Genomic DNA, 26,693 nt, shown 5'->3' on the forward strand with positions numbered 1-26,693 from the left:
CAGAAACCTGGGCATCCCGACAGACATCTGATTGATGAAGCTACACCTCCCAAGGGCTTAAGGATTATGAGGAAATACGGCAAAACTTGCATACATTTCCCTACCGCCAAAAGAAAATTTGAATCATGTTTGAAAGCAGCTATATGCTATAAAACGGCGCAAATATTTATCATTTCGTAGTGGGTTAAAAAACATGATTTTTTCATTCACACATCATTAACATACTTTCTATAAAGTTTTTCAAAAATACGACATTTGCAAAATTTTGCAAATGGACACCAGAAATTAGTTTTATTGATCTCCTGAAAAGTTACTGAAAAACACGTAACTGTTTTTGTGAGCGCAGCTACGATATGTAAGTGCAACTCTCTGCGAACAGTAAAAGACAAAAGCAAATCGGGTAGTTCATAAAAGCAAAACGAATCGCTAAATGCAAAGCGCAGCGAATAAAACAACAATTTTTGTATATAAAATATCGTATTCCAAAAGTTAGTAGGAGCACTTGACAATAACGACGTAAACGAAGTAAATAACGAAATAACATTTAAACGTCAACGGTGATTACGCGACGCGTTGATAGTGAATTGCAGTGCACGCGTACTGCAGCACGCTTAGCTATTTAGAACGTGCGCGCGTCATAGGCGCCTAGTTTGGCATCGTTGTTGTTGGCGCGCAGTGTATGCGAAAAATGCGCGAGCACCATATGCACAAAATAAATAAAAATACGACTATTATTATTATAAACGAAAACAACAACTAAAGCAATAACTTTAGAAAAGATTACCAAAACAACTACAAACACAACGTCAGCAAATTCAACGTTCACAGCGAAATCAAACGCGTCTGCAAGCGTTTAAACGCAAAATAGGAGAAGAAATATTTGAGCAAAATTTGCGCTTGCAAATTCCACAACAACGACGACGTTACGTGAAGGTCATCGTAAGTGAACACAAAAAAAAGGAGAGAAGCGCCAATCTTGCAAGGTGTGTGCGCATACAAGAATTCAACAAATTTTTACAACACAACAGTTGCAGATCAACGAACGAGCGAACAGAGCTTAAATGATTTCAGAGAAATCGAAATTGCCGCCAAATCGAATTGATTGAGATCAGAACGAAATAAAAACAAGAAATCGATAAACAACATATTTATGTGCATTCCTGCATTTGAATGTGAATATTTGTTGCATATCAGCCATAATAAACGAAAAGGTTTGTATTGAATAACCAATCATACATACATGTGTATGTGTTGTGTGTATTTTAAGTTTGTGTGTATGTAAGACTACTTGCAGTGCTTAATTCAATCTCTGCCGCGTTTTGATCTCTGTAATAGCGTGTCCATAACGTTCTGTTCCGCACATTAGTTGCGTATACGCACTGAGGGTCGACTATGACGTTAAAAAAAAAGGTTAATGGGGTAATCAGGCAGATTATTATTATATGACAGAAACAAAACCAGAACAACAAAAGCGAACAATTTTTGCAATACGGAAAAGAAAGAGGAAAATTAAAAGGAAAAGAAGATGTAAAGTAAAAAGCGAAGGGAAAATGGGAAGTTGAATGGAACGGGAAAGGTAAAAGACGGTTAAAGAAAAGAAGAGGAAAGAAGAAGAATACATTGGATTATGATATTGATAAGGATAATACTGATTGGAGTAGGATTTATGAAGAAAAATGGATGAAGGCGGAGACGAAATCGAAGATACTGGTGCTGGGCTGTTCATTCGAACTAAAATACCTTTGGCTTTGGTGCAAAAATTTTAAAAATTTTCATCGTTTTTATTTTATCTATTTTTATAACTTTCATTAAAATGAAATAGTATATTAAGTTTGTCACGAATCTCAAAATTATAACCCCTTAAAGGAAAATAGATAGGCCCACCAATAAGTATACCAAACAGATCAGGATGACGAGCTGAGTTGATTTAGCCAAGTCTGTCTATCCGTCTTTCTGTTTGTATGCAAACTAGTCCCTCAATTTTTGAGATATATTGATAAAATTTGGTGAGTGCGTATATTTAGGTGTCTGATTAGACATTTGTCGGAATCGGCCCGATCGGACCACTATATCATATATCCCCTATACAACCGATTTTTCAGAAAAGAGGATTTTATTCATATCTTTCTCAATTTATCAGATTGAAGCTTCAAACTTCACTGCTTTCGTATATTGCACCTATGTTTGTCTGAAAAATTGGTTGAGATCGGTCGTATATATAGCATATATCCCCCACAACCGATTGTTCAGATAAGAATCTTTTCGTACTTTCTGCCCCATTTAACTGCTAGAAACTCCAAATTTCTCCAAATGATTACGTATTTAGCATATATTGTTGTCTGAAAAAATCATATAGATCGGTGGTATATATAGTATATACCCCATATAAACTGTCATTTCTGCCCCTTTTTTAACGGCTAGAAGATTCAAATTTCATCAAATACTTACGTTTACGTTATATATTGTTGAGATAAGTGATTCATTGGCATAGCTATTTCATGCAGACCACAAAAAAGTGAAACTTTGCATTCTCACACAAACTACCTACCTATTTTTTATTTTATATTTATCTTGAAAATCGCTTGGGTATGTACATCTGTGCACTATATATCTTATACAACCGATTATTTGGATATAACGAATGGGATATAATTATTGCTAAGCCCCATTCATGAAAGGTATGATGTCTTCGGCAGATACTGCCCCGTTCTTACTTGTGTTTTTTTTTTTTTTTCTTTTTTCATATGTTTTTGATTCTAGAAGTACATTTTTTCCGTGTTTTAACGTATTTCCAATTACGCAATTTACAAGATCTCCTATTAGCCGTATGTGCTATGCTTTGATCAAATTTTGTGTGGGAAACCATGGAAACAACTCAAATCTTAAAATTTTACATGAGTACGACACTGTTGTGAATTGCCAAAATATGTTTTAAAAAAAATTGGAAAAAATTAAAAAAGTTGATCTAGGAAGATTTTTCTCGAGTTTCTGAAATGGGTATGTACGTGCGTCTGCCTGGGAAGTGGACTTTCATCTTATATAATAGCTAGAAATGCGATTCTTATAACGTAACATTATGGACACATTAAGTCATGTGAGCTCCTCACGGACATCCAGTTCATCCTAAGGCAGCTCACCGGAAGCGACTTCGCAATGGAAGCTATCAGTTTTGTGTGTCCTTGCACGTCTTCCATCGGTTCAAATGTCTGAATTATTTGTTGCAGAGATGGTCGCATCCTTGTTGTAGCCGCAACCGAACGAAGTAGTTGTTTACTGAGATGTCTTTTCCCTCAGCGGGTTAGGGGGCTTAGAATATACCCGCAGCAGGTATGTCTGTCGTAAGAGGCAGCCAAGCGCAATTTTGAGCTTTTCCAACCCAATTTTTAACCTCAGCCTACCAGTGCGAAACCTGTTTCTTTACCAACCGAACGTACTGGATCTGTAGCCGGAAAAGGACCATCAACATCGAAAGCACTCCCCAAAACCTTCGGGGAGTGTCCTTATCGCCTTATCGTATAAGTTTGAAATAATTTAGCAGGAGCTAGTTGTTCACTATTTTATTTCACCATTTATCATTGAGCATTTCTGTCTCGAAGCGGAGGTCTGGCAGGCCTACACCTTTCTACACTGGGTGTTTTTTAAGGATAAGCATAAAAATGATTTGCACATCGAAATGAAAATATAAGGAAGATTGCAGAAATCACAATATGACTTACATTGAGAGAAATAATGCTAGTGAAATCAACAGATCGAGTTGGTTGCTCTTGTAATAAAAGACATTCGAATTAATGTTATTTAATTTTATTTAGGTTTGTTGTTAATGAATTGTTTTTTAAAATAAAATCATTAGGCTCCCTGAGGAAGACGTGAGAGCGTCAAAACGAGTAGGTGGAAAAAAGAAATTTTAATTTTGGCTTCTAATTTCTCGGCTGTAACGCTCCATAAAAGCAAGCATAAAAAATATATTTGGCCCAACAAGAAAACATGACATAGCGAACAACTGTCGATATTATGCAAATCCGAAGTTAATTTTTAAGAAAAATTTACGCTCACGGCGTTCTTATGATCATGCTGCTACAGAAATTTCTGTAACTATTATTCTAAAGTTGACGGAAATCTGGAACTTAAACAGTTTTCATTGGCATTCGTAGGGTTATAGTAATAAGCGTTAAGTTAACAGAGCTTACGTATGATCAACTATTCTTTTGGCTTAGAAAGTTTAATGTGGTTATATAAATCGTTCCCGAGATGGTCGGGCTAGAGCCTTAATTGTGGTTGTTACCGGAACGTGCCGGATCTATATCCGACAAAGGTCTATTAACAGCGATAACACTCCCCAAATCCTTCGGGATTGTTCTTAACGTTATCTAACACAACAACAACAACCAAGAATAACTTTACAGCAGAATTCATGAACATTTTTTTGCATTTCTAACATTTTTTTCTGTCCTCTAACCTCGTCGCTTAAAAATTTAAATGTTTGGTTGGTTGAAATTACATTGCTTTAGATGTTAAATTTACTTAAAATATGTATCTATGTAGTTATGCAAGTTATGCAATTTCATGTATGCACATCACATGGATTCGTAAATATTCGAACGCGTGCCAACTGATACTCTGATCAACCGATCAACTGTTCAATGATCAATCAACAATTCGAAGGTAGAATTATTATGTTTAAAGAGTAATTGCTGCAATTTTTTATCGGCATTTACTAACACTTTTTTACAGACTCATATACATATATTCGTTGTTTTTTTGCCCAGTCAGCATTGTGAACCTTTCTCCTATATAATCACATATTATTGCAATAAAGCAAGCCCCCAGCGAGTTAAAGGGTTTAGAATATTCCGACGTTCATAAGAGGCGAGTAAAATTCAAGAATGTGCTGGTACTTGACTGGATTCATATCCGAAACACTTTCTAAACCTTCGGGGAGTGTTTTGCGGCTAGCAAATGACTTAAAAATACCAAAGAGAAAGTTGAAGAAAAATCTCCAAATTGCTGGCTGGGTATAGCTTATAAATATATGTATATCCGCATTTATCTCCGCAATGAAAAGCTTCTCATTGGCAACTCATCTGCCTTGCATATGCCGGTCGGAGTCGGCAAGAAATACGTAGGTCAAGTCCCGCTTATTTGCAAGAAAAATTAAAAGAAACACGACACAAATTGGAAGATATGCTCCGCCTTAATTCTCTTCGGAGGTACATATATCTGCCCGTTTATTTATTTTATTTTTATTATTACAATACAGACAGGCAAATATTTGTACAAGCAAATAAAGTTATTTACAAAATTGTCAGCATCTTACATTGTAGGCATATATTGTGGGCACATCAATCATCATACATATGTACTAGAGCGGGTCACATTTTTTTTTCATCAGGAGTATAGCAAAAACATAATCTACAGGTGATTCTAAGAAAAATTGCTGAAGACACCATAAGTGGGATTTCGAGGTCCCCACTTTTGCAAAATAGATATTTTGCATTTGAATGTAGGGTTTGGCTAAAAAATCTTCATAGCTTCTGATAGAATTATAGGAAAAATATCATATTGGGCTTACATGATTTTTAATAATCGGGGATTGCCCATATTGCTTTTTTTTTTTTTAAATGTATGAAAACATTTATTTGAAGCAATTTTTTAATTTTATAATTTATTTAATAATTTGGGAAAAATTTAAACAACGTGACATCAGGACGGACAAGGCGACAGCTGTTTCGATTATACCTTGTAAATCTCTTCAAAGCCTTTTCTCCCGGGAGTGGGAGTCGAACTCGCACCCCTACGATAGTTGAAATGGTTGTAAACGCATTCAGCTACGTCATGCCTGTTGTGAAGTCTTTCCCAATTGCCTTCTTTTTGCATATTTTAATCTTTTACACATTGCATACTTCGTATGCAATTATGTGTTAAAGCTATGCTTGGTACGGCGGTTTTCAAAGAAACTTTGGTTTTTGTTGCTGTTTTCGTTCTATTTATAGAACTACAACGAATTAACCAATTTTGTCTGTTTGTATGATTTTTAATAATCGGGGATTGCCCATATTGCTTTTTTTTTTTTTTTTTTTAAATGTATGAAAACATTTATTTTCCCGGGAGAAAAGGCTTTGAAGAGATTTACAAGGTATAATCGAAACAGCTGTCGCCTTGTCCGTCCTGATGTCACGTTGTTTAAATTTTTCCCAAATTATTAAATAAATTATAAAATTAAAAAATTGCTTCAAATAAATGTTTTCATACATTTAAAAAAAAAAAAAAAAAAAAAAAAAGCAATATGGGCAATCCCCGATTATTAAAAATCATACAAACAGACAAAATTGGTTAATTCGTTGTAGTTCTATAAATAGAACGAAAACAGCAACAAAAACCAAAGTTTCTTTGAAAACCGCCGTACCAAGCATAGCTTTAACACATAATTGCATACGAAGTATGCAATGTGTAAAAGATTAAAATATGCAAAAAGAAGGCAATTGGGAAAGACTTCACAACAGGCATGACGTAGCTGAATGCGTTTACAACCATTTCAACTATCGTAGGGGTGCGAGTTCGACTCCCACTCCCGGGAGAAAAGGCTTTGAAGAGATTTACAAGGTATAATCGAAACAGCGGTCGCCTTGTCCGTCCTGATGTCACGTTGTTTAAATTTTTCCCAAATTATTAAATAAATTATAAAATTAAAAAATTGCTTCAAATAAATGTTTTCATACATTTAAAAAAAAAAAAAAAAAAAAAAAAAAAAAAGCAATATGGGCAATCCCCGATTATTAAAAATCATACAAACAGACAAAATTGGTTAATTCGTTGTAGTTCTATAAATAGAACGAAAACAGCAACAAAAACCAAAGTTTCTTTGAAAACCGCCGTACCAAGCATAGCTTTAACACATAATTGCATACGAAGTATGCAATGTGTAAAAGATTAAAATATGCAAAAAGAAGGCAATTGGGAAAGACTTCACAACAGGCATGACGTAGCTGAATGCGTTTACAACCATTTCAACTATCGTAGGGGTGCGAGTTCGACTCCCACTCCCGGGAGAAAAGGCTTTGAAGAGATTTACAAGGTATAATCGAAACAGATGTCGCCTTGTCCGTCCTGATGTCACGTTGTTTAAATTTTTCCCAAATTATTAAATAAATTATAAAATTAAAAAATTGCTTCAAATAAATGTTTTCATACATTTAAAAAAAAAAAAGCAATATGGGCAATCCCCGATTATTAAAAATCATACAAACAGACAAAATTGGTTAATTCGTTGTAGTTCTATAAATAGAACGAAAACAGCAACAAAAACCAAAGTTTCTTTGAAAACCGCCGTACCAAGCATAGCTTTAACACATAATTGCATACGAAGTATGCAATGTGTAAAAGATTAAAATATGCAAAAAGAAGGCAATTGGGAAAGACTTCACAACAGGCATGACGTAGCTGAATGCGTTTACAACCATTTCAACTATCGTAGGGGTGCGAGTTCGACTCCCACTCCCGGGAGAAAAGGCTTTGAAGAGATTTACAAGGTATAATCGAAACAGCTGTCGCCTTGTCCGTCCTGATGTCACGTTGTTTAAATTTTTCCCAAATTATTAAATAAATTATAAAATTAAAAAATTGCTTCAAATAAATGTTTTCATACATTTAAAAAAAAAAAAAAAAAAAAAAAAAGCAATATGGGCAATCCCCGATTATTAAAAATCATACAAACAGACAAAATTGGTTAATTCGTTGTAGTTCTATAAATAGAACGAAAACAGCAACAAAAACCAAAGTTTCTTTGAAAACCGCCGTACCAAGCATAGCTTTAACACATAATTGCATACGAAGTATGCAATGTGTAAAAGATTAAAATATGCAAAAAGAAGGCAATTGGGAAAGACTTCACAACAGGCATGACGTAGCTGAATGCGTTTACAACCATTTCAACTATCGTAGGGGTGCGAGTTCGACTCCCACTCCCGGGAGAAAAGGCTTTGAAGAGATTTACAAGGTATAATCGAAACAGCTGTCGCCTTGTCCGTCCTGATGTCACGTTGTTTAAATTTTTCCCAAATTATTAAATAAATTATAAAATTAAAAAATTGCTTCAAATAAATGTTTTCATACATTTAAAAAAAAAAAAAAAAGCAATATGGGCAATCCCCGATTATTAAAAATCATACAAACAGACAAAATTGGTTAATTCGTTGTAGTTCTATAAATAGAACGAAAACAGCAACAAAAACCAAAGTTTCTTTGAAAACCGCCGTACCAAGCATAGCTTTAACACATAATTGCATACGAAGTATGCAATGTGTAAAAGATTAAAATATGCAAAAAGAAGGCAATTGGGAAAGACTTCACAACAGGCATGACGTAGCTGAATGCGTTTACAACCATTTCAACTATCGTAGGGGTGCGAGTTCGACTCCCACTCCCGGGAGAAAAGGCTTTGAAGAGATTTACAAGGTATAATCGAAACAGCTGTCGCCTTGTCCGTCCTGATGTCACGTTGTTTAAATTTTTCCCAAATTATTAACCCTTTCGCGAAATTGATGCCATATGGCAACAGTCAACTTTGAGGCGCTGTGGAACCAAGACCGACTCAAATATTAAATATTTTTATTGAAAATTCATTTTATTAAACCCTTAGGATTATTCAGTTTTATTAGTTTTATTTTATTGAGCAGTTTAGAGCAAAAAAAATTTTTTTTCGGTGATGCCCACCACATCACTAAAATCTTTCGTGGAAACATCCTTGTAGAAATTCCCCTTTTTTTCCAAACGTCAAATATTTTCCGACGCAATTAAATGCAATAATATAACTAAGGAATTGTGGAAACTTTTTGCATAATTAATATTTTTTTAAAAAAATTCTGTAGCCTTGTAAAATTTTTCAAACTTTACTTGATGCCATATGGCATCAATTTCGTTTAGAGGTACACAAAAATGTAACATTGGCATGCACAAGAATGACGCATTTAGTTCGGCAGAAACATTTGTCGTTATAAGTTGAACTGTTGATGGTAAAGATTACTTTTGCGAAAATGGCAAGAAAAATTAAAGATTCCGAAATAGAAAAAATTCTAAATAACTTTGATGAGTCTGATATCTCTGATTTAGAAGATACGGAGGAACCTGATTTGTTATTAGATTTGTTTGATGCTCTTGAAGGAAATCAAAGCTTCGTAGAAGAAGAGTTATCTCGACCAGGGCCTTACGAAATAAATGTCGGAAATCTTGAAGAAGATAATCTGGAAGCTTGTACAGCAAGTGTAGATTATCACGATTCTGACGGGCCTTTCAAAAAAATTGATGTGTTCCGTTGGAAAAAAGAGACATGGCATGTTCCAGATGTAAGTTTTACGGAATATATTCCCAAAAAAATGCCTAAAACACCTGTAGAATATTTTTTGGAGTATTTCACAGAGGACTTCGTTGAAAAAGTGGTTGATACAACGAACCAGGTCTCGCTTTTAAACAATGGGAAATCAGTTAATTTAAAAAAAGAAGAGTTTTATAAATTTTTAGCGCTCGAAATTATGATTGGTACAATTAGCTACCCTCGATTAGAGATGTATTGGTCAAAAACGACGGAGATTCCCTGTTTTCGTGAAAGTATGTCAAGAGTAAGATTTCATTTTCTGCGTCACAACCTCAAATTTGTTCTCGATCAGACTTCAGATGATAAATTGCACAGAATTCGCCCCCTATTAGAAGTGTTCTATAAAAAATTGTATGCGATTCCTAAAGATGAAAATGTTTGCGTTGATGAGATGATGGTTCCATTCAAAGGAAAAACTATGCTTCGACAATATATGCCAAAGAAACCCATTAAATGGGGAATAAAAATTTTTTGTCTTTGTAGCTCAAAAGGTGTGATCTATGATTTGGAGATTTATCAAGGGAAAAATACAATTGTAGGAGACTTAAAACTGGGCTTTTGTTCAGACATAGTTATTCATTTATCAAAGACGATTCCTAAAAAAAAAAATTTTTAAATTTACTTTGATAATTATTTCACAACTCCGAATTTGATCAAATTTTTGCAGCAACAGGGAATTTGGGCAACTGGCACAATTCGGGGTAATAGGATGTGCAAAGCTCCTCTTTCTTCCGAAAAAGATCTTAAAAAAATAGGCCGTGGCGGTTATGACTACAGAATAGAACGAAATAACAACATTTTTGTTTTAAAATGGCTTGATGGAGGAGTTGTTACACTTGCCTCAGCTATTTATGGAACGGAATGTATAAATAAAGTTCCAAGATTTTGTAGTGAAGAAAAAAAAAAAATTGAGATCCAGCAGCCAAACATCGTTGCTATGTACAACAAAAACATGGGTGGCGTAGATAAGATGGACTTTCTAGTCTCGCTATACCGAATTTCTATTCGTTCTAGAAAATGGACTCTCAAAGTTTTTGATCATTTTATTGACCTTGCGGTTTGTAATGCCTGGTTAGAATACAAAATGGACTGTGAAAACAACCATATCGCATCGAAAGAGTGGATGGATCTTTTGGCATTCCGAAATGACATCGCAGATGGTCTCCTGGCGCTATCAGCTCAGCAAACGTATCAACGAAAGCGCGGGCGTCCCAAATCAACTGTTATAAAGGATAATGAATTTAGTCCATCTTTATCAGCAACAAGCAGTCCAACGACTTCCAGACAACAATATGAAACAGCTCCATCTCTTTCTCTACGATATGATGGATTTCATCATTGGCCGGAGCATACCGTGGAAAAGCGGAGGTGTAAAATCAAGGAGTGTACAGGATATTCGAGATTTATGTGTTCAAAATGCAACGTTCACTTATGCATGCCCAACGGAACACGAAACTGCTTTAAAACGTTTCACAGTTGTTAAGTAATAGAATAAGAAAGTAAGTATCTAGTACCAGTAGCAGTTTTTCAATAATATGTTTTTTAGTTCTGAATGAATTTTTCTTATTTATTTACTTTTTATGTATGTATGTATACATATTTTATATATTATTTATGTATGTACATATGTTTCTAAATTGAATTTTTATATAATTCCATTTTACTTTAAGTTTGTTAATGTAAAAACTGAAATGTAAACTTAAAAAATACTTTTTGAAAAAATAAAAACACTTCCCAAAAAAATTTATTTATTTTTATGTATATATACATATTTTATATATTATTTATGTATGTACCTATGTTTTTAAATTGAATTTTTATATAATTGCATTTTACTTTAAGTTTGTTAATGTAAAAACTGAAATGTAAACATAGAAAATACTTTTTGAATAAATATAAACACTTGTAAAAAAATATTTACTGTGGAACTTTTTTCTCCCCTTAAGGAAATTGATGCCATATGGCATCATGCTCAAAAACCTATTTCGAAAAAAAAAAAAATGTAACTTGCGATTGCTTATGACTATTGAGGTCAAATAAGGCAGTTATTTGATTAAATTGGATTTTTAGAACCAAAAACAAAAAAGATGAAGTGAAAGGGTTAAATAAATTATAAAATTAAAAAATTGCTTCAAATAAATGTTTTCATACATTTAAAAAAAAAAAAAAGCAATATGGGCAATCCCCGATTATTAAAAATCATACAAACAGACAAAATTGGTTAATTCGTTGTAGTTCTATAAATAGAACGAAAACAGCAACAAAAACCAAAGTTTCTTTGAAAACCGCCGTACCAAGCATAGCTTTAACACATAATTGCATACGAAGTATGCAATGTGTAAAAGATTAAAATATGCAAAAAGAAGGCAATTGGGAAAGACTTCACAACAGGCATGACGTAGCTGAATGCGTTTACAACCATTTCAACTATCGTAGGGGTGCGAGTTCGACTCCCACTCCCGGGAGAAAAGGCTTTGAAGAGATTTACAAGGTATAATCGAAACAGCTGTCGCCTTGTCCGTCCTGATGTCACGTTGTTTAAATTTTTCCCAAATTATTAAATAAATTATATTGGGCTTACTTTAAAGGTATTTTACGTACATTTCAGAGTCTGTATTTTGAATTTGTGTTTTTGAACTTTAGTAGAGATATGAGGCTTAAATTATGAGAAATTAGCCTAAAATGAACTTTTACCTATTATATTATAATTTTTAACAATTTTTTTATGGAAAAATTTTTTTTCATTACAGCTAAAATAAGCTCAGAACATTTCCAACAACTTTCATTCAGACAGTTTTTCTTTTTTCGAATTCTTTTTAGTAGAAAAATAAAATTTCAAAAAAACCTATATTTTCAAGTAATAAGCAAAAAACACAATTTTTATAATTTTAATGCAATTTATTTAAAAAATTATTTTTTTTACTTAGAATTAACCATTTTAACATATTTTTTTCAAAATAAAAGTAATATTATGTTATTATTTTTTCAAATCTTTTTTGCTCTCCATTCGTGGTTGTTTTTTACGACTTTCTGCTGTAACAGCCATAACACCTTCACGTTTTTTTTTTTCTATAACACGTTTGGAAACAGATGTTAACAACTGCACATATCTTTCCGTTCCTTGTATATGCATTGGAATATTAGGATCATCTAGTGTTAGCTCATCATAATCTAAGAATTGTACCAAGTGATCGTATAGAATATTTATTGAGAATGCCGGTTCAGATAGTAAATTATCGTCATTCAGATCAATCATATCAGTATAATCTAAATCACTAAAATTGATATTATATTTTTTGTAAACTCTGAGTTTAGTTCGATCAAGTATTTTTTCACGATAGTATAAAATTTTTTTGATAGCTCTATCACGTATGGCTTTTCTATCATCAAATAACGTTGTTAATAAAATGTTTTCTGGCTGCGCGTAATATGAATTATTTTGGATTACACCATTTATATTATTAAGTTTACGTGGTAGGTATCGTGTCCAACGAATAAACTTTGATAAAAGTACACAAGAGAATTATAGTATTTTACATTGAAATACATTGGCACATAAATTATAATAATATAAACTGCTAGAGTTTTCAAATTTTCCGATCGTGTATAGTTGTTGTATATAGACATAATACCCAGCTTGCTTTGGTTAGCCATCGAGAATGTACAGTTGTTAACATCTGATTCCAAACGTGTTATAGCAAAAAAAAACGTGAAGGTACTGCGGCTGTTACAGCAGAAAGTCGTGAAAAACAACCACGAATGGAGAGCAAAAAAATAAAAATAATAACATAACATTACTTTTATTTTGAAAAAAAAAAAAAAAATACGTTAAAATGGTCAATTCTAAGTAAAAAAATATTTTTTTTTAATAAATTATATTAAAATTATTATGTTTTTTTGCTTATTACTTGAAAATATAGGTGTTTTTTTGTTCTTGAAAATTTGTTTCTACTAAAACGAATTCGAAAAAAGAAAAACTGAATGAAAGTTGTTGGAACTGTTCTGAACTTATTTAGCTGTAAAGAAAAAAATTTTCCATAAGAAATTTGTTAAAAATTATAATATAGTAATTAAAAGTTCATTTTAGGCTAATTTCTCATAATTTAAGCCTCATATCTCTACTAAAATTCAAAAACACTATAGATCAGACTCTGAAATGTACACAAAATACCTTTAAAGTAAGCCCAATATGATATTTTTCCTATAATTCGATCAAAAGATATGAAGATTTTTTGGCCAAACCCTACACTCAAATGCAAGATATCTATTTTGCAAAAGTCGGGACCTCGAAATCGGACTTAGAGCTATGGTGTCTCAGCAATTTTTCTTAGAATCATCTGTATATTACGTTTTTGCTATACCCCTGATGGAAAAAAATCCATTCATACAATTTGACCCGCTCTAATATGTACATATGTATATAACTTCATATATACCTGCATATGGATGCAAATAATGTTAAATGGAAGGTTTGAGATAATTAAACTACAAATATCGCAAGCAAACTGCCTGCCAGGTGAAGTGAGGGAACCGGACAGACATACATATTTACATTAAAAATACTAACAGGCGCAGAAGACGGTGTTCGGCAACAATTTTTGGGATATCTGCATAATTTTAAAACCCCTTCAATAAGTTTTAATAGTTTAATCTGTTATACCCTCTGATTAAGCAAATCGAGATATAAATAAAATCTTTTCGAATCAGTCAGCTTAAAAAATTTCACATGAACCCTTTCTAGGTTCTTATGAATCCCACAAACATAATTTAAATATCCGGTAAGAGTCCGAAATATTAACAAAATATGAGCTTTAGAACTATAATCCTATAAGAGCCTTTTGTGACTCCGTTCTCATGAAAATTATGAGCCGTTTGCTAGAAATGTACAGTTAACAAAGCAACTTTGAACCAATAGGTATTCATATTTGATTATGGAAAATTTTTCATTTACTCGTAAATAAAAATTGTATTATATACAACGTTTGTTTGAACTTTTCCCTCTTTTCTGTTGCACATTTATATGAACTCGGTTTATGTCATTGTTGCTGACCGTCTCTATTCATTTTATTCCAGAAGTGTAAGTACCCAACACATTTTCTGGTAGATTTTCAAAGCATCTTCTCGGTATGCCGTTAATATGAATATTGCCCCTTTTAGTTCCATAGATTTCATCGTAACTATCTGCTTAGCTCTATTTCCCAAGCGACGCTTTGAATATGCTTCCCTATTTTAGTATCTTTAAATATCCTTATCCAAATGTCAAAAACATATAATTCAAAAATAACAAGTAAGAACGGGACTATCTTCGGCTGTGCCAAAGACTTCATACCTTTCATGAATGGGGCTGAACAATAATCTTATCCCGTTCGTAATCTCCGAATAATCGGATCTATAAGATAAGAAATATATAGTGAACAGATCTATATACCTAAACGATTTTTAAGATAAATATAAAATAAAAAACAGGTAGGTACTTTGTGTGAGGATGCAAGGTTTCAGGTTTTTTGTGGTCTGCGTGTAAAAAATATGACTACGAATCACGTATTTCAACAATATATGACGTAAACGTAACTATTTGATGAAATTTGATGAATTTTGAAGCTTCTAGCCGTAAAAAGGGGCAAAAATGAGAGTTTATATGGGGTATAGAATATATATACCACCGATTTCTATGATTTTTTCAGACAACAATATATGCTATATACCTAAGCATTTGGTGAAATTTGAAGCTTCCAGCTGTTAAAATGGAGCAGAAATTGCGCAAAGTTTCTTATCTGAACAATCGGTTGTATGAGATACATACTATATATACCACCGATCTCAATGATTTTTTCAGACAACAATATATGCTATACACGTAAGCATTTGGTGAAATTTGAAGCTTCTAGCTGTTAAAAGCAAAGCTGCGCAAAGTTTCTTATCTGAACAATCGGTTGTATGAGATATAGTATATATATAGTATATATACCACCGGTCTCTATGATTTTTTCAGAAAACAATATATGCTATACACGTAAGCATTTGGTGAAATTTGAACATATCTAAACGATTTTTAAGATAAATATAAAATAAAAAATAGGTAGGTACTTTGTGTGAGGATGCAAAGCTTCACGTTTTTTGTGGTCTGCATGTAAAAACTATGACTACGAATCCCGTAATTCAAAAATATATGACGTAAACGTAACTATTTGATGAAATTTGATGAATTTTGAAGCTTCTAGCCGTAAAAAAGGGGCAAAAATGACAGTTTATATGAAGTATATAATATATATACCACCGATATCTACGATTTTTTCAGATAAAAATATATGCTATATACGTACGCATTTGGTGAGATTTGAAGCTTCTAGCTGTTAAAACGGGGCAGAAATTGCGCAAAGTTTCTTATCTGAACAATTGGTTGTATGAGATATATACTATGTATACCACCGATCTCAAAGATTTTCTCAGACATCAATATATGCTATACACGTAAGCATTTGGTGAAATTTGAAGCTTCTAGCTGTTAAAATGGGGCCGAAATCGCAAAAAATATATATACTATATATACTATCATATATATATTATATATATCACCGATCTCTATTTTTTTGACACAACAAATATACTATATACGTAAGCAATCGGTGAAATTTGAAGCTTATAGCTGTTAAAATGGGGTAGAAATTGCGAAAAGTTTCTTATCTGAACAATCGGTTGTATGAGATATATACTATATATACCACCGATCTTTATGATTTTTTTCAGACAATAATATATGCTATATACGTAAGCATTCGTTGAAATTTGAAGCCTCTAGCTCTTAAAATAGGGCAGTAATTACGAAAAGTTTCTTATCTGAACAATCGGTTGTGGGGGATATATACTATATATACGACCGATCTCATCAATTTTCTCAGGCAACAATATGTGCAATATACGAAATTATATTGTGAAGTTTGAAGCTTCAATCTGTTAAATTGAGAAAGATATGACAAAAATCCTCTTTTTCTGAAAAATCGGTTGTATGGAGGATATATGTTATAGTGGTCCGATCCGGCCGGTTCCGACAGATGTCTAATCGGACACTCAAATACACCCGTTCACCAAATTTTATCAAGATATCTCAAAAATTGAGCTAGTCCCTTGTATACAAACAGACAGACGGACATGGTTAAATCAACTCAGCTCTTAATCCTGATTGTTTCGGTATACTTAGTGGTGGGTCTATCTATTTTCCTTTTAGGACTTACAATTTTGGGTTTCGTGACGAAATTAATATACCATTTCATTTTCATGAAAGGTATAAAAATGGCAATATACATACATACATATGACGCCAATGTATGTCATATATGAGTCATATTCAGGGTAATATTGTAAATGGAAATAGTGGAATGACTATACGTTTTGGGTCCTACAAAAATCATTCTTTGGACTTCTTCTTGTAACATAATTAGAATCTCTCTTGCTAAATACTAGAATGATGTTAAGTCCTTATTCGGTGGAGTAGAAAGATTTATGTGTTTTAGAATACTCGAGGGATAGTTGTTCGAAAACTACGCAATGAGCCTTTTTTCTTGTGCCAACCAAAATTCGTACTTTGTGAGAGCTGAAATAAGTGATAATAGGCCTATGGGGTTTTCTGAAATTTTTGGTATTATATAGCGGTTAATGTCATTGACAGCGCCATTAAAAATCTGGCCCTTAAAGAAAATTCTAAAGCATAAAAGTCAATATTTATAAGAGTTAAAAGTATTTTTATGGAACCCTTGTTTGACCCAGTTTAGTTTTATCATATCAGTTCTTCATTATCTTTCCAGTTAAAAATAAACAACAATGTAATCCTGAATACTCAAAGGCGTAAAGAATTTACTTGTAATGCATTTCACTTGTAAGTTTTTGCTTTACAACATAGAAACACTACAAAAATACATATTATATATGGTTGAGTGTGTTCAGCTCGAGTACGCATTGATAACAAGTTGACCCCTACAGGAAATTTAATTTGATGTGTATTTATATATTTTTATAAAATAAATTCGTTAAATGTCGATTTAATGTAATAACTTCTCACAGGAAGCTGAAATTTGACTACGGTATCTTTTTTGCTAGCTAGAAAGCGGATGGCTAAATTTTTTGATAGAGGAAGCGAAAGAAAAGAAAAACAAAGGAAAGAGAAAGAGATAGACGAAGATAAAGATAGATGAGGTGGGGCAGGAAGAAGCATAGGGAGCTAGAGAGAAAGATGAAGACATAGAGAGAGGGAAGTGGGGAGAAAAAGACGGAAAGGGAGAAAGACGCGGGGGTGAGAAAGGGAGATGGAGGAGCGAGGAAAAGGAAGAGGAGTGAGAAATAAAAACTTCATAAAGGTCATGCAGATAGACCAAAATTAGAAGCGAACAACGTCTGCCCGGTCTGCCAAAAGTTTATAAATAGACTGATTAGCAAAATATTAGTATTTTTTAATAGATAATTAAAAAAAAGCCCAATTTCAGAACTGGTTTCACGAACGCTCTACCTCAGCATTTTGAAAATGCCGTACCTGAGCATAAATTAAAAGCATTTGATGAATTTCCTATCAAAACCGATATGCGCTGAACCCAACCTCCTCAGATTTTGATGAGATTTTGCGTAAAGGTACACCTTACCTATACAAGCACAACCTCATTTTTAGAAATTCCTTTTTTGAAAAATTGTGGGCGTAGCAAGGTGTCAAAATTGTGAAAAATGCGTGAAAAATGACGGTAATAGGTACATTTGAGCTGTGATAACTACGGAATGGCTCAACATATTTCAAAGATCTTGGTACCGTTGGAAAGTTATTCGGATCAGCTTTCGAAAATATACACTCTAAAAATTTTTTATTACACTGAAAAAAAATTTTTTTTTCAAAAATTTAATTTTAAACATGGAAAAAACTTCAAAGGCCAAGCGTTTTAAAATAAAATGTATTTTTTTTAGAAAGGTCTATTTAATATATGTAACATATCCAAAAACTAAAATGGCGTATCTTTTCTAGTTTTTTTTTTTAATTTTTAAGTAAATGCATATTTTTATATTTTGATATCATGGTGCTTTTGAGCTGTGATAACTACGGAATGGCTCAACCGATTTAAAAGATCTTGGTACCTTTGGAAAGATATTCAAATCGGATTTCGAAAACGTGTACTGAAAAAATTTTTGTTACACTGAAAAAAAAAATATTTCCAAAAAAAATTTTTCCAAACAAAAATTTTACTTGTAAAAAACTTCAAAGATCAAGCATTTTTTGTAATTCGAATAGATTAGAAAAAGAATCGTATTAACTAATTTTTCAGGCACCCCTAAAATATGGTCCTACCCTTGATAATTAAAAAAAAAAATTGTTTTTCGATTTAATATACAATTTTGCGCACCTCATACTGTCGACTTTCGTTGACATTTTCCAAAAATAAATATGGAATCAACACATAAGTATAGATGTGTGCGTCTTTCGCAAAAATGTAGCTACCATTCGTGCATACCTTTAGATGAATCTTCACCCAAAGTTAGCAATCATTCCGCAAGTCAACAGTATGAGGTGCGCAAAATTATATATTAAATCGAAAAAATTTTTTTTTTAAATTATCAAGGGTAGGACCATATTTCGGGGTATCTGAAAAATTAGATGATACAATTCTTTTTCTAATCAATTCATTTTTTTCAGTGTAACAAAAATTTTTTCAGTATACTTTTTCGAAATCCGATGGGTTTCTTTCCAATAGTACCAAGATCTTTTAAATCGTTTGAGCCATTCCGTAGTAATCACAGCGCAAGCACCATGATATCAAAATATAAAAAGATGCATTTACTTAAAAATTAAAAAAAAGAACGCCATTTTAGTTTTTGGATATGTTATATATATTAAATAGACCTTTCTAAAAAAGTTTCTTTTATTTTAAAACGATTGGCCTTTGAAGTTTTATCCAAGTTTAAAATTTATTTTTGAAAAAAAAATTTTTTCAGTGTAATAAAAAAATTTTACAGTGCATATTTCCGAAAGGCGATCCGAATACCTTTACAATGGTACCAAGATTTTTGAAATCGGTTGAGCTGTTCTGTAGTTATCACAGCTCAAATGTGCCTATTACCGTAATTTTTTACGCATTTTTCACAATTTTGACACCTTGCCACGCCCACAATTTTTCAAAAATGGAATTTCTAAAAATTATGTTGCACTTTTATAGGTAAAGTGTACATCTATGCAAAATTTCATCAAAATCTGAGGTGGTCGGGTTAAAAAAGTGCCTTTTCTTTATAGGTTTTGATATGAAATTCTTTAAATCTGAAAAAGTTCTGTGAAAATAATTTCAGCGATTTTCAACCGAATTCTGCGATAGAGCGTTTCGAATAATATTCTGAGACTGGGCGTTTTTGAACTGGCAGCCGAAGTAGGGTTTAATTTTACAAAAAACTGAAGGCATTGACCCCAAAAATTATTTATTATCAAAAAACAACGCTCGGTGGGACTATCATTTAATTCTAACAAAGTGGGCTCAGATCAAATACAAGTTAATTTTCTACTTAGTATTTTAGAGATGTATTGCTTCCGTTTATGCCAAACCTAATAATATTAAAACGTATGCAGATAGCTGGAAAATTTAATCTAGTCACACTTTTTGAAAATACATGTATCCACAACCCATATTTTTCTATACTTTTCCTATTGCTTTTATCCTTAATTCTAGGCAGTGATTAATACTGTAACGAATTTGCTGCAAATCCTCTTATTTGCCCTTTTGCTAGGTTCGTATCGCTAAACTGTTGAATAAATAACTCCAATATTGAATAATGGAAAAATGGCCTTTATTAAAATACTTCACAATAACACTCAAACTGTGCAACGAATAGCTTAATAAACAAACTGATAGCTTAAATGAAACTGCTATTGCTTGCTAGATATCGTCTTAGTCGTAACTGCTTGACAACTCAAATCAAACTGAATTTCAGCGCCTCTACATCTGCGGCCTTTTATACTCTCTGATTTCCTCGTTCGCATCTTCTAGAATCTACTAGCATTGTCCATGAGCTCTCAAACTTCTCAGCTATAACTACAATTGCACAATTTTATACATCTTCTAGGCGCTTCCAGAATCTACTAGTCCAGTAGCTCTCAAACTTCTCAGCTGTAACTACAATTGCACAATTTTATAGTTTTTCTCATTGAATACTTATAGTAGTATCTCAGATATATGCATGTGTTAGTGCATTGACTCACCGCTGCTCGTATACGTACATGGTACATATATGTAGATGCAGTTATTGTTTCGTTTATGTAGATACATAATGATTGAATTATTGATGTGCATTCACGTCGCTGCTTAGCATCGGCTTAGAGGCGGCAGCACTCCTTAGTTTTGCTAATATTCGTAACACTGCCCTCCACCTAAATCTGATCGTCCCGATTAGACAAATCTCTCGATTTAACCGCTGCTAGCCTATCCAAATGAACCGCTTTCATTTTGGTTCGTGGTTTGCCAATGGTTTGTATGCGGTACACTACATCGTTGATCCGTTTTACAACTTTGTATGGACCTTCCCATTTACACTGCAATTTCGGGGACAAACCTTTTTTTCGTTGTGGGTTGTATAGCAGCACCAAATCTCCTTCCTGAAACCCTTCCGAATAAATTGCTTTATCCTTATATTCTTTGCTCGTTGTCTTACCAGATCGTGTATCTCTCTCAGCTCTTCTTCTAAGACATCAGTGGATTTCTTGACATTCCTCTCCGCATTGGCATCTATCCCATACTTCAAATCAGCTGGTAGTCGAAGGTCATTGCCAAAAATTACCTTTGTCGGAATTTGGCCCGTTGTGTCATGTACTGCCGATCGGTAGGCCATCAAGAATAATGATATGTGTGTATCCCAGTCCTTATGGTACTTGTCTACTACTTTCCTTAAATGCTCCTCCAATGTTCTATTGAAACGTTCCACCATACCATCGGACTGAGGATGCAATGCAGTTGTCCGTGTTTTTCGAATGCCCAACTTCTTGCACATTTCTTGGAACACAGCTGATTCAAAATTCCTGCCTTGGTCAGAATGTAACTCCATTGGTACACCATACCTTGCAACCCATTCGTTTTTAACCACTTCTGCTACTGTTTCTGCTTCTTGGTTTGGGATTGGGTATACTTCTGGCCATTTACTGAAATAATCCATAACCACCAGTACGTATTTGTTTCCGCGGTTGCTAGTAGGAAATGGACCTGCGACATCCATGGCGATCCTTTCAAATGGTGCACCTGAAATATACTGCTTCATCTGGCCATGTCTTCGGATTTTGGGCCCTTTCGCTCTGTTGCATACCTCGCAGTTGGCAATCCACTTGGTGACCGACTGACGGCAACCAACCCAATAGAATCTCTGCTTAATTTTCTCGAGTGTATTCGTGATTCCAAGATGACCTCCACTTGGACCATTGTGCAGCTCGCTGAGCACGTCAGGAATCCTCTTTCTGGGAACAACTATCAGTTTCTTCTTGCATTGACCATCCTCACTCTCCCATACTCGATGCAAGCAACCGGATATCAATTCTAAACTGTTCCACTGTGCCCAATATGACTTCGCAATGGGACTCTCTGCTGACATATCCTCTCTGCTTGGTCTTTCGTTTCGTTCGAGCCCTTGCATAACATGTGACAGATCTGTATCTTCTAGCTGACACTTTCTTAGTTGTTCCTTGTCCCATTCATCCGTACACGTTATAGTCATTAGCCGAACATCTATAATGTCTTCTTTAGCCACGGCCTTTGAACAGTGCTTGCATTCAAACTGCATGGTCTTCGTGACATTGCATCGGCATTTCCATGGGTACTACCTTTTCGATGCTCAATGGAAAAGTCATAGCTTTGTAGTCGCTCGATCCACCGTGCCAATTGTCCCTCCGGATTACGGAACTGCAGAAGCCATTTCAACGCTGCGTGATCTGTCCTGACACGGAATCGCTGGCCGTAGAGGTATTTGTGAAAATGTTTAATGCACTCTACCAATGCCAACAGCTCTCTCCGCGTGACACAGTAGTTCCTCTCTGGTTTTCCAATCGAACGGCTGTAATATGCAACTACCTTCTCCTGTCCATCGACCAGTTGTGATAAAACGCTTCCTATAGCATATCCACTCGCATCTGTATCTAGAATAAATGTTGCTCCTGGAATCGGATATGCTAACATTGGGGCAGTGCACAAACGCTCCTTTAATGTTTGGAAAGCCACTTCTTGCTCCTTCTTCCATTCAAAAGCTTTGTTTTTTCTTGTAAGCTCATGGAGGCTATGGGCTACGCTGGAAAAATTTGGTACGAATCGGCGGTAATATGTGCACAGCCCAAGGAAACTTCTCAATTCATGTAAGTTCTGTGGACTTGGCCAATCCTTTACAGCCTCTATTTTTTCGTTCGCAGTGCAGGTGCCCTCTGTCGTTATCTTGTGACCCAAATAATTGACCTCCTTTTTAAACAGCGCACACTTTTTGGGACTTAACTTCAGACCAGCGCCAGCTATTCTCTGGAAAACTTCCTCCAAGTTCTTAAGATGTTCATGAAAGTTCTTGCCCAATACGATGATGTCGTCCAGGTACACCAAGCATGTTTTCCAATGCAGTCTTTTCAGTACCTGGTCCATGAGTCTCTCAAAAGTAGCTGGGCATTACCAAGTCCAAAAGGCATCACTGTAAATGCCACGGACCATCACCGACACTGAAGGCTGTTTTCTCTTTATCTTCCTCCTTCACCTCAACTTGCCAATAGCCGCTTTTCAAGTCCAGTGTGGAAAACCATTTCGTACCAGATAGCGAGTCCAGAGTGTCGTAAATTCTTGGCAATGGGTAGCTATTCTTTTTCGTAACATCATTCAACTTCCGGTAGTCCACGCAAAACCTCATTTTTCCATCCTTCTTCTTTACAAGTACTACCGGTGAACTCCATGGACTAGCTGATGGTTCGATGACGCCGCTGTCGCTCATTTCTTGTATGATTTGACTCACAACTTCCCGCTTTGCCAGTAGAACACTACGTGAAGCTTGACGGATCGGCCTTGCATCTCCCGTGTCAATTTGATGTTTCACAACATTGGTGCGGCCTGGTTTGGAACCATCCTGGTCAAATATGTTCGCGAAATTTAGGAGCAGTTGTTTTGCCTAACTCTGATAGGCTTCCTCTAGCCCCTGCGTCCATGCCGTGATGTCATTTGAAAGATCAGTATTACTAGATGAAATGTGTTCCTGGAGCTGTTCACAGTTAATAACTATTTCGGCCTCTTGGCATCTTCCCAAAATAGCTCCTTTGGTCAAGTTGAATGGTGACTTGAACTCATTGAGTACTCTTACCGGAATACGTCCATCTTGTTTTGTTATAGCCAAGGTTTTTCGTACAAGTATGTTCAGTGCTGATTTATTTGCTGCTTCGACAGCCCACAATTTGTTTCTCCCACAATCTCCATCAACCTTTGCCCAGATGACTGCTTCTGATTTTGGTGGTATTTGCTGACTCTCTTCCACCAGCACTCGTTTACTGCTGTAGCCTCTCTCGTAGCTGAAATTAAGTGGCACATCCATGTTCTTATATCGCATCGTCTTGCTTTGCATATCGATCTTGATGGCTTGGTTTAAGAAGTCCACTCCAACTATGATTTCATCAACAATACCTGCCACTATAAAATTGTGAAGTACCGTGACGTTCCCAATTGCTACTTCACATTCTACTTCTCCAATTACCTGGGTGTCCTCTCCCGTGGCTGTACGTAATCTTGCTCCAAGCAATGGTCTTATCTTCCTGTTGCCTAATCTGATCGAATGATGGAATGGGATGCACCCGTATCTACAGTCAGTAAACGTTCCTTTGCATCCACATGTCATCCGACAGTAAGATTGCTCGATCTTCTTCCAATCTGCGAGATAGAGATTATGGGGCATTCAATTGCGGGAGTGAGCTGTCGCCCCTTGCGGCTGACTCGATTTAGTTTAACGATTGAGTGGTTTTGGAGATTTGCTCATCACCTTCTGCTCTGCGTTTACGGCCACCCACATTGTTGGAGCTATTGGGACCGGTGCTGCAATGTCGTGCAATATGACTTCGGTTGCCGCACTTGAAACATTTAATAACTCCGGCATTCTTCTGTTGTGATCCCTTCAGTGTTTCCAAAATTGTGTCTTCCCAATCCGGTCTTTCCACTTCGACACGATGAGCTTTGTATGCTGGTTTACTCAATAGTGAGGCAGTTTCCTGAGTCAGTGCATAGGATACCGTTTCTGCGAATGTGGGTTTTAGGTTTGCATATATCGCTCGCTTCGTTTCTACGTCCCGTATGCCATTTATAAAACTCTGGATTTTTACCCTCTCGGTGTATACCACGGGTGCGTCGGCATTCGCCAAATGTTCAAGCCTTTCGACATGTGACGCAAACTCCTGCAAAGTCTCATTAGCTTTGTGGTAGTGGTTTTGCAACTCTATTTGGTGTATCTGCTTCCTGTGTTCGCTTCCGTATCGCCTCTCTAGAGCGCTTATCAATGTTTCGTAGTTGTTCCGCTCTCCCTCGGGAATAGTCTGTAGGATTTCAGCAGCAGATCCTTTCAATGCCACGAATAGTGCAGCAACTTTATCTTCCGCACTCCAGTTGTTCACTGCTGCGGTCTTCTCAAACTGAATCTTAAAAACCTGGAAAGGAACAGAGCCGTCAAAAGATGGAGTTTTTACCTTCGTATTGCTTGCTGAAACAACTGGGCGAATTAGTTGCAATTCCTGTATACGACCTCTCAAAGCATCCACCTCTGCCTCGAATTTTTCTTCAAACTGCGTTATTTTCTCGTCCATACGCGCTTCGAGTTTTGTAGATGTACGTGCCTCTTGCTCTTTCAGTTGAGTTTCCATCTTTGATGTAATCTGTGTCGACATTTCTGAAATACGTGTCTCATGTGATTCCAGCTGGGATGCCATATATGTCTTCTGCTCTTCCAGTTGAGATGACATTGGCGATGACATTTCTGAGATGACATGTTGGTGGATATTTGCGATGACATTTCTGTTATACGTGCCTCTTGCGCTTCCAGTTGGGATGCCAATTGCGACGACATTGATGCTACTGTCGATGTTTGTGCAGATATTGCAGCCAATATCATGTTCAAGTCTGTGCTGGTAACCGTCTGCGATGTTTCGTTTTTCTCTTCAATTTTTGTTGTTGTTTCGTCCCCATCAGAATAAAAGACAAACTCGTCCACATCAATTCCTTGCGACTCCATTACCTCTCGTAGCCGTGCTTGAAGTTCGATCTTATTGCCGGTTGTATTTAATCCACGGTTCTCCAACTCCTTTTTCAGTTGCTGGATCTTCAATTCACTGAACTTTGCCATGTCCCAGTTGTATTCACAATCTTCGGAATTTATTCAACAATTCCTCTTCTGACACCAATTGAACGAATTTGCTGCAAATCCTGTTATTTGCCCTTTTGCTAGGTTCGTATCGCTAAACTGTTGAATAAATAACTCCAATACTGAATAATGGAAAAATGGCCTTTATTAAAATACTTCACAATAACACTCAAACTGTGCAACGAATAGCTTAATAACCAAACTGATAGCTTAAATGAAACTGATTGCTTGCTAGATATCGTCTTAGTCGTAACTGCTTGAAAACTCAAATCAAACTGAATTTCAGCGCCTCTACATCTGCGGCCTTTTATACTCTCTGATTTCCTCTTCTAGAATCTACTACAGGCATCGGCGTTTCATACATCTTAAGATGGTGAGCAGCTCACACAGATAGCCTGCGCTCTTTGTTTAGTGAATGGTTCAGTCTGCAATGAGCAGTTGGCGTGTCAACATCGAGTGTTGGTATCGCTAGTTGAGCAGCGAAAAATGTATGCACGTATTTACGTAAATACATTTTATTAATATGAAATAATTTAACTAATTTAATATGAAAAAATGCAACTCTCCTCAAAAAGTTTTAATTTTTTTGTTGCATTCAACTTATTTAAGTTTTTATGCGAACTTTCAAAATGTCGTTTGATGTTATTTACATACGTAGCTGAAAATGTTTTGTAGCATAAACCCCATTGAATTTGCCCAAAGGCGTTGTTCAACATAAAATATTCGCCACTACGGTTTGTAACGTCGTCGCGTTAAGTTCGTTTTTCCCCATAGCTCAACCGTGTGCAAAAAATAGGACGTGATGCATGCGGCTGAGAACAAAATGGAGGATGGTGCGGAAATCGAAGTGGCAAAGATCAAATTAAATCAAATCAAATCAAATTAAATATTATCGTATTTGGAGTAAACCATTAAATCAAAATATATCTAAACATCATTTTGCGAAATTGTTTAAAAATATCCA

At 35.1% G+C, this 26,693-nt stretch overlaps 1 protein-coding gene across 2 annotated transcripts in view; it reads left to right on the forward strand.

The window, feature by feature from the left end:
- Window positions 1-398: 398 nt before the first annotated feature.
- The window catches only part of sog (short gastrulation), a 294,848-nt gene continuing 268,553 nt past the window's right edge, over window positions 399-26,693 (forward strand). Inside the window, exon 1 of one of the 2 annotated variants that reach the window (XM_067783886.1) lies at window positions 399-1,211. In XM_067783886.1, the coding sequence (XP_067639987.1) occupies window positions 1,151-1,211 (61 nt within the window). In that variant the 5' untranslated portion in view covers window positions 399-1,150. The remainder of the gene's footprint in view (window positions 1,212-26,693) is intronic. The other variant, XM_067783881.1, reaches the window with a different exon arrangement.

Source organism: Eurosta solidaginis, chromosome 4, assembly GCF_040869045.1.
Source record: "Eurosta solidaginis isolate ZX-2024a chromosome 4, ASM4086904v1, whole genome shotgun sequence".
In the NCBI taxonomy this organism is placed as follows: domain Eukaryota; kingdom Metazoa; phylum Arthropoda; class Insecta; order Diptera; family Tephritidae; genus Eurosta; species Eurosta solidaginis.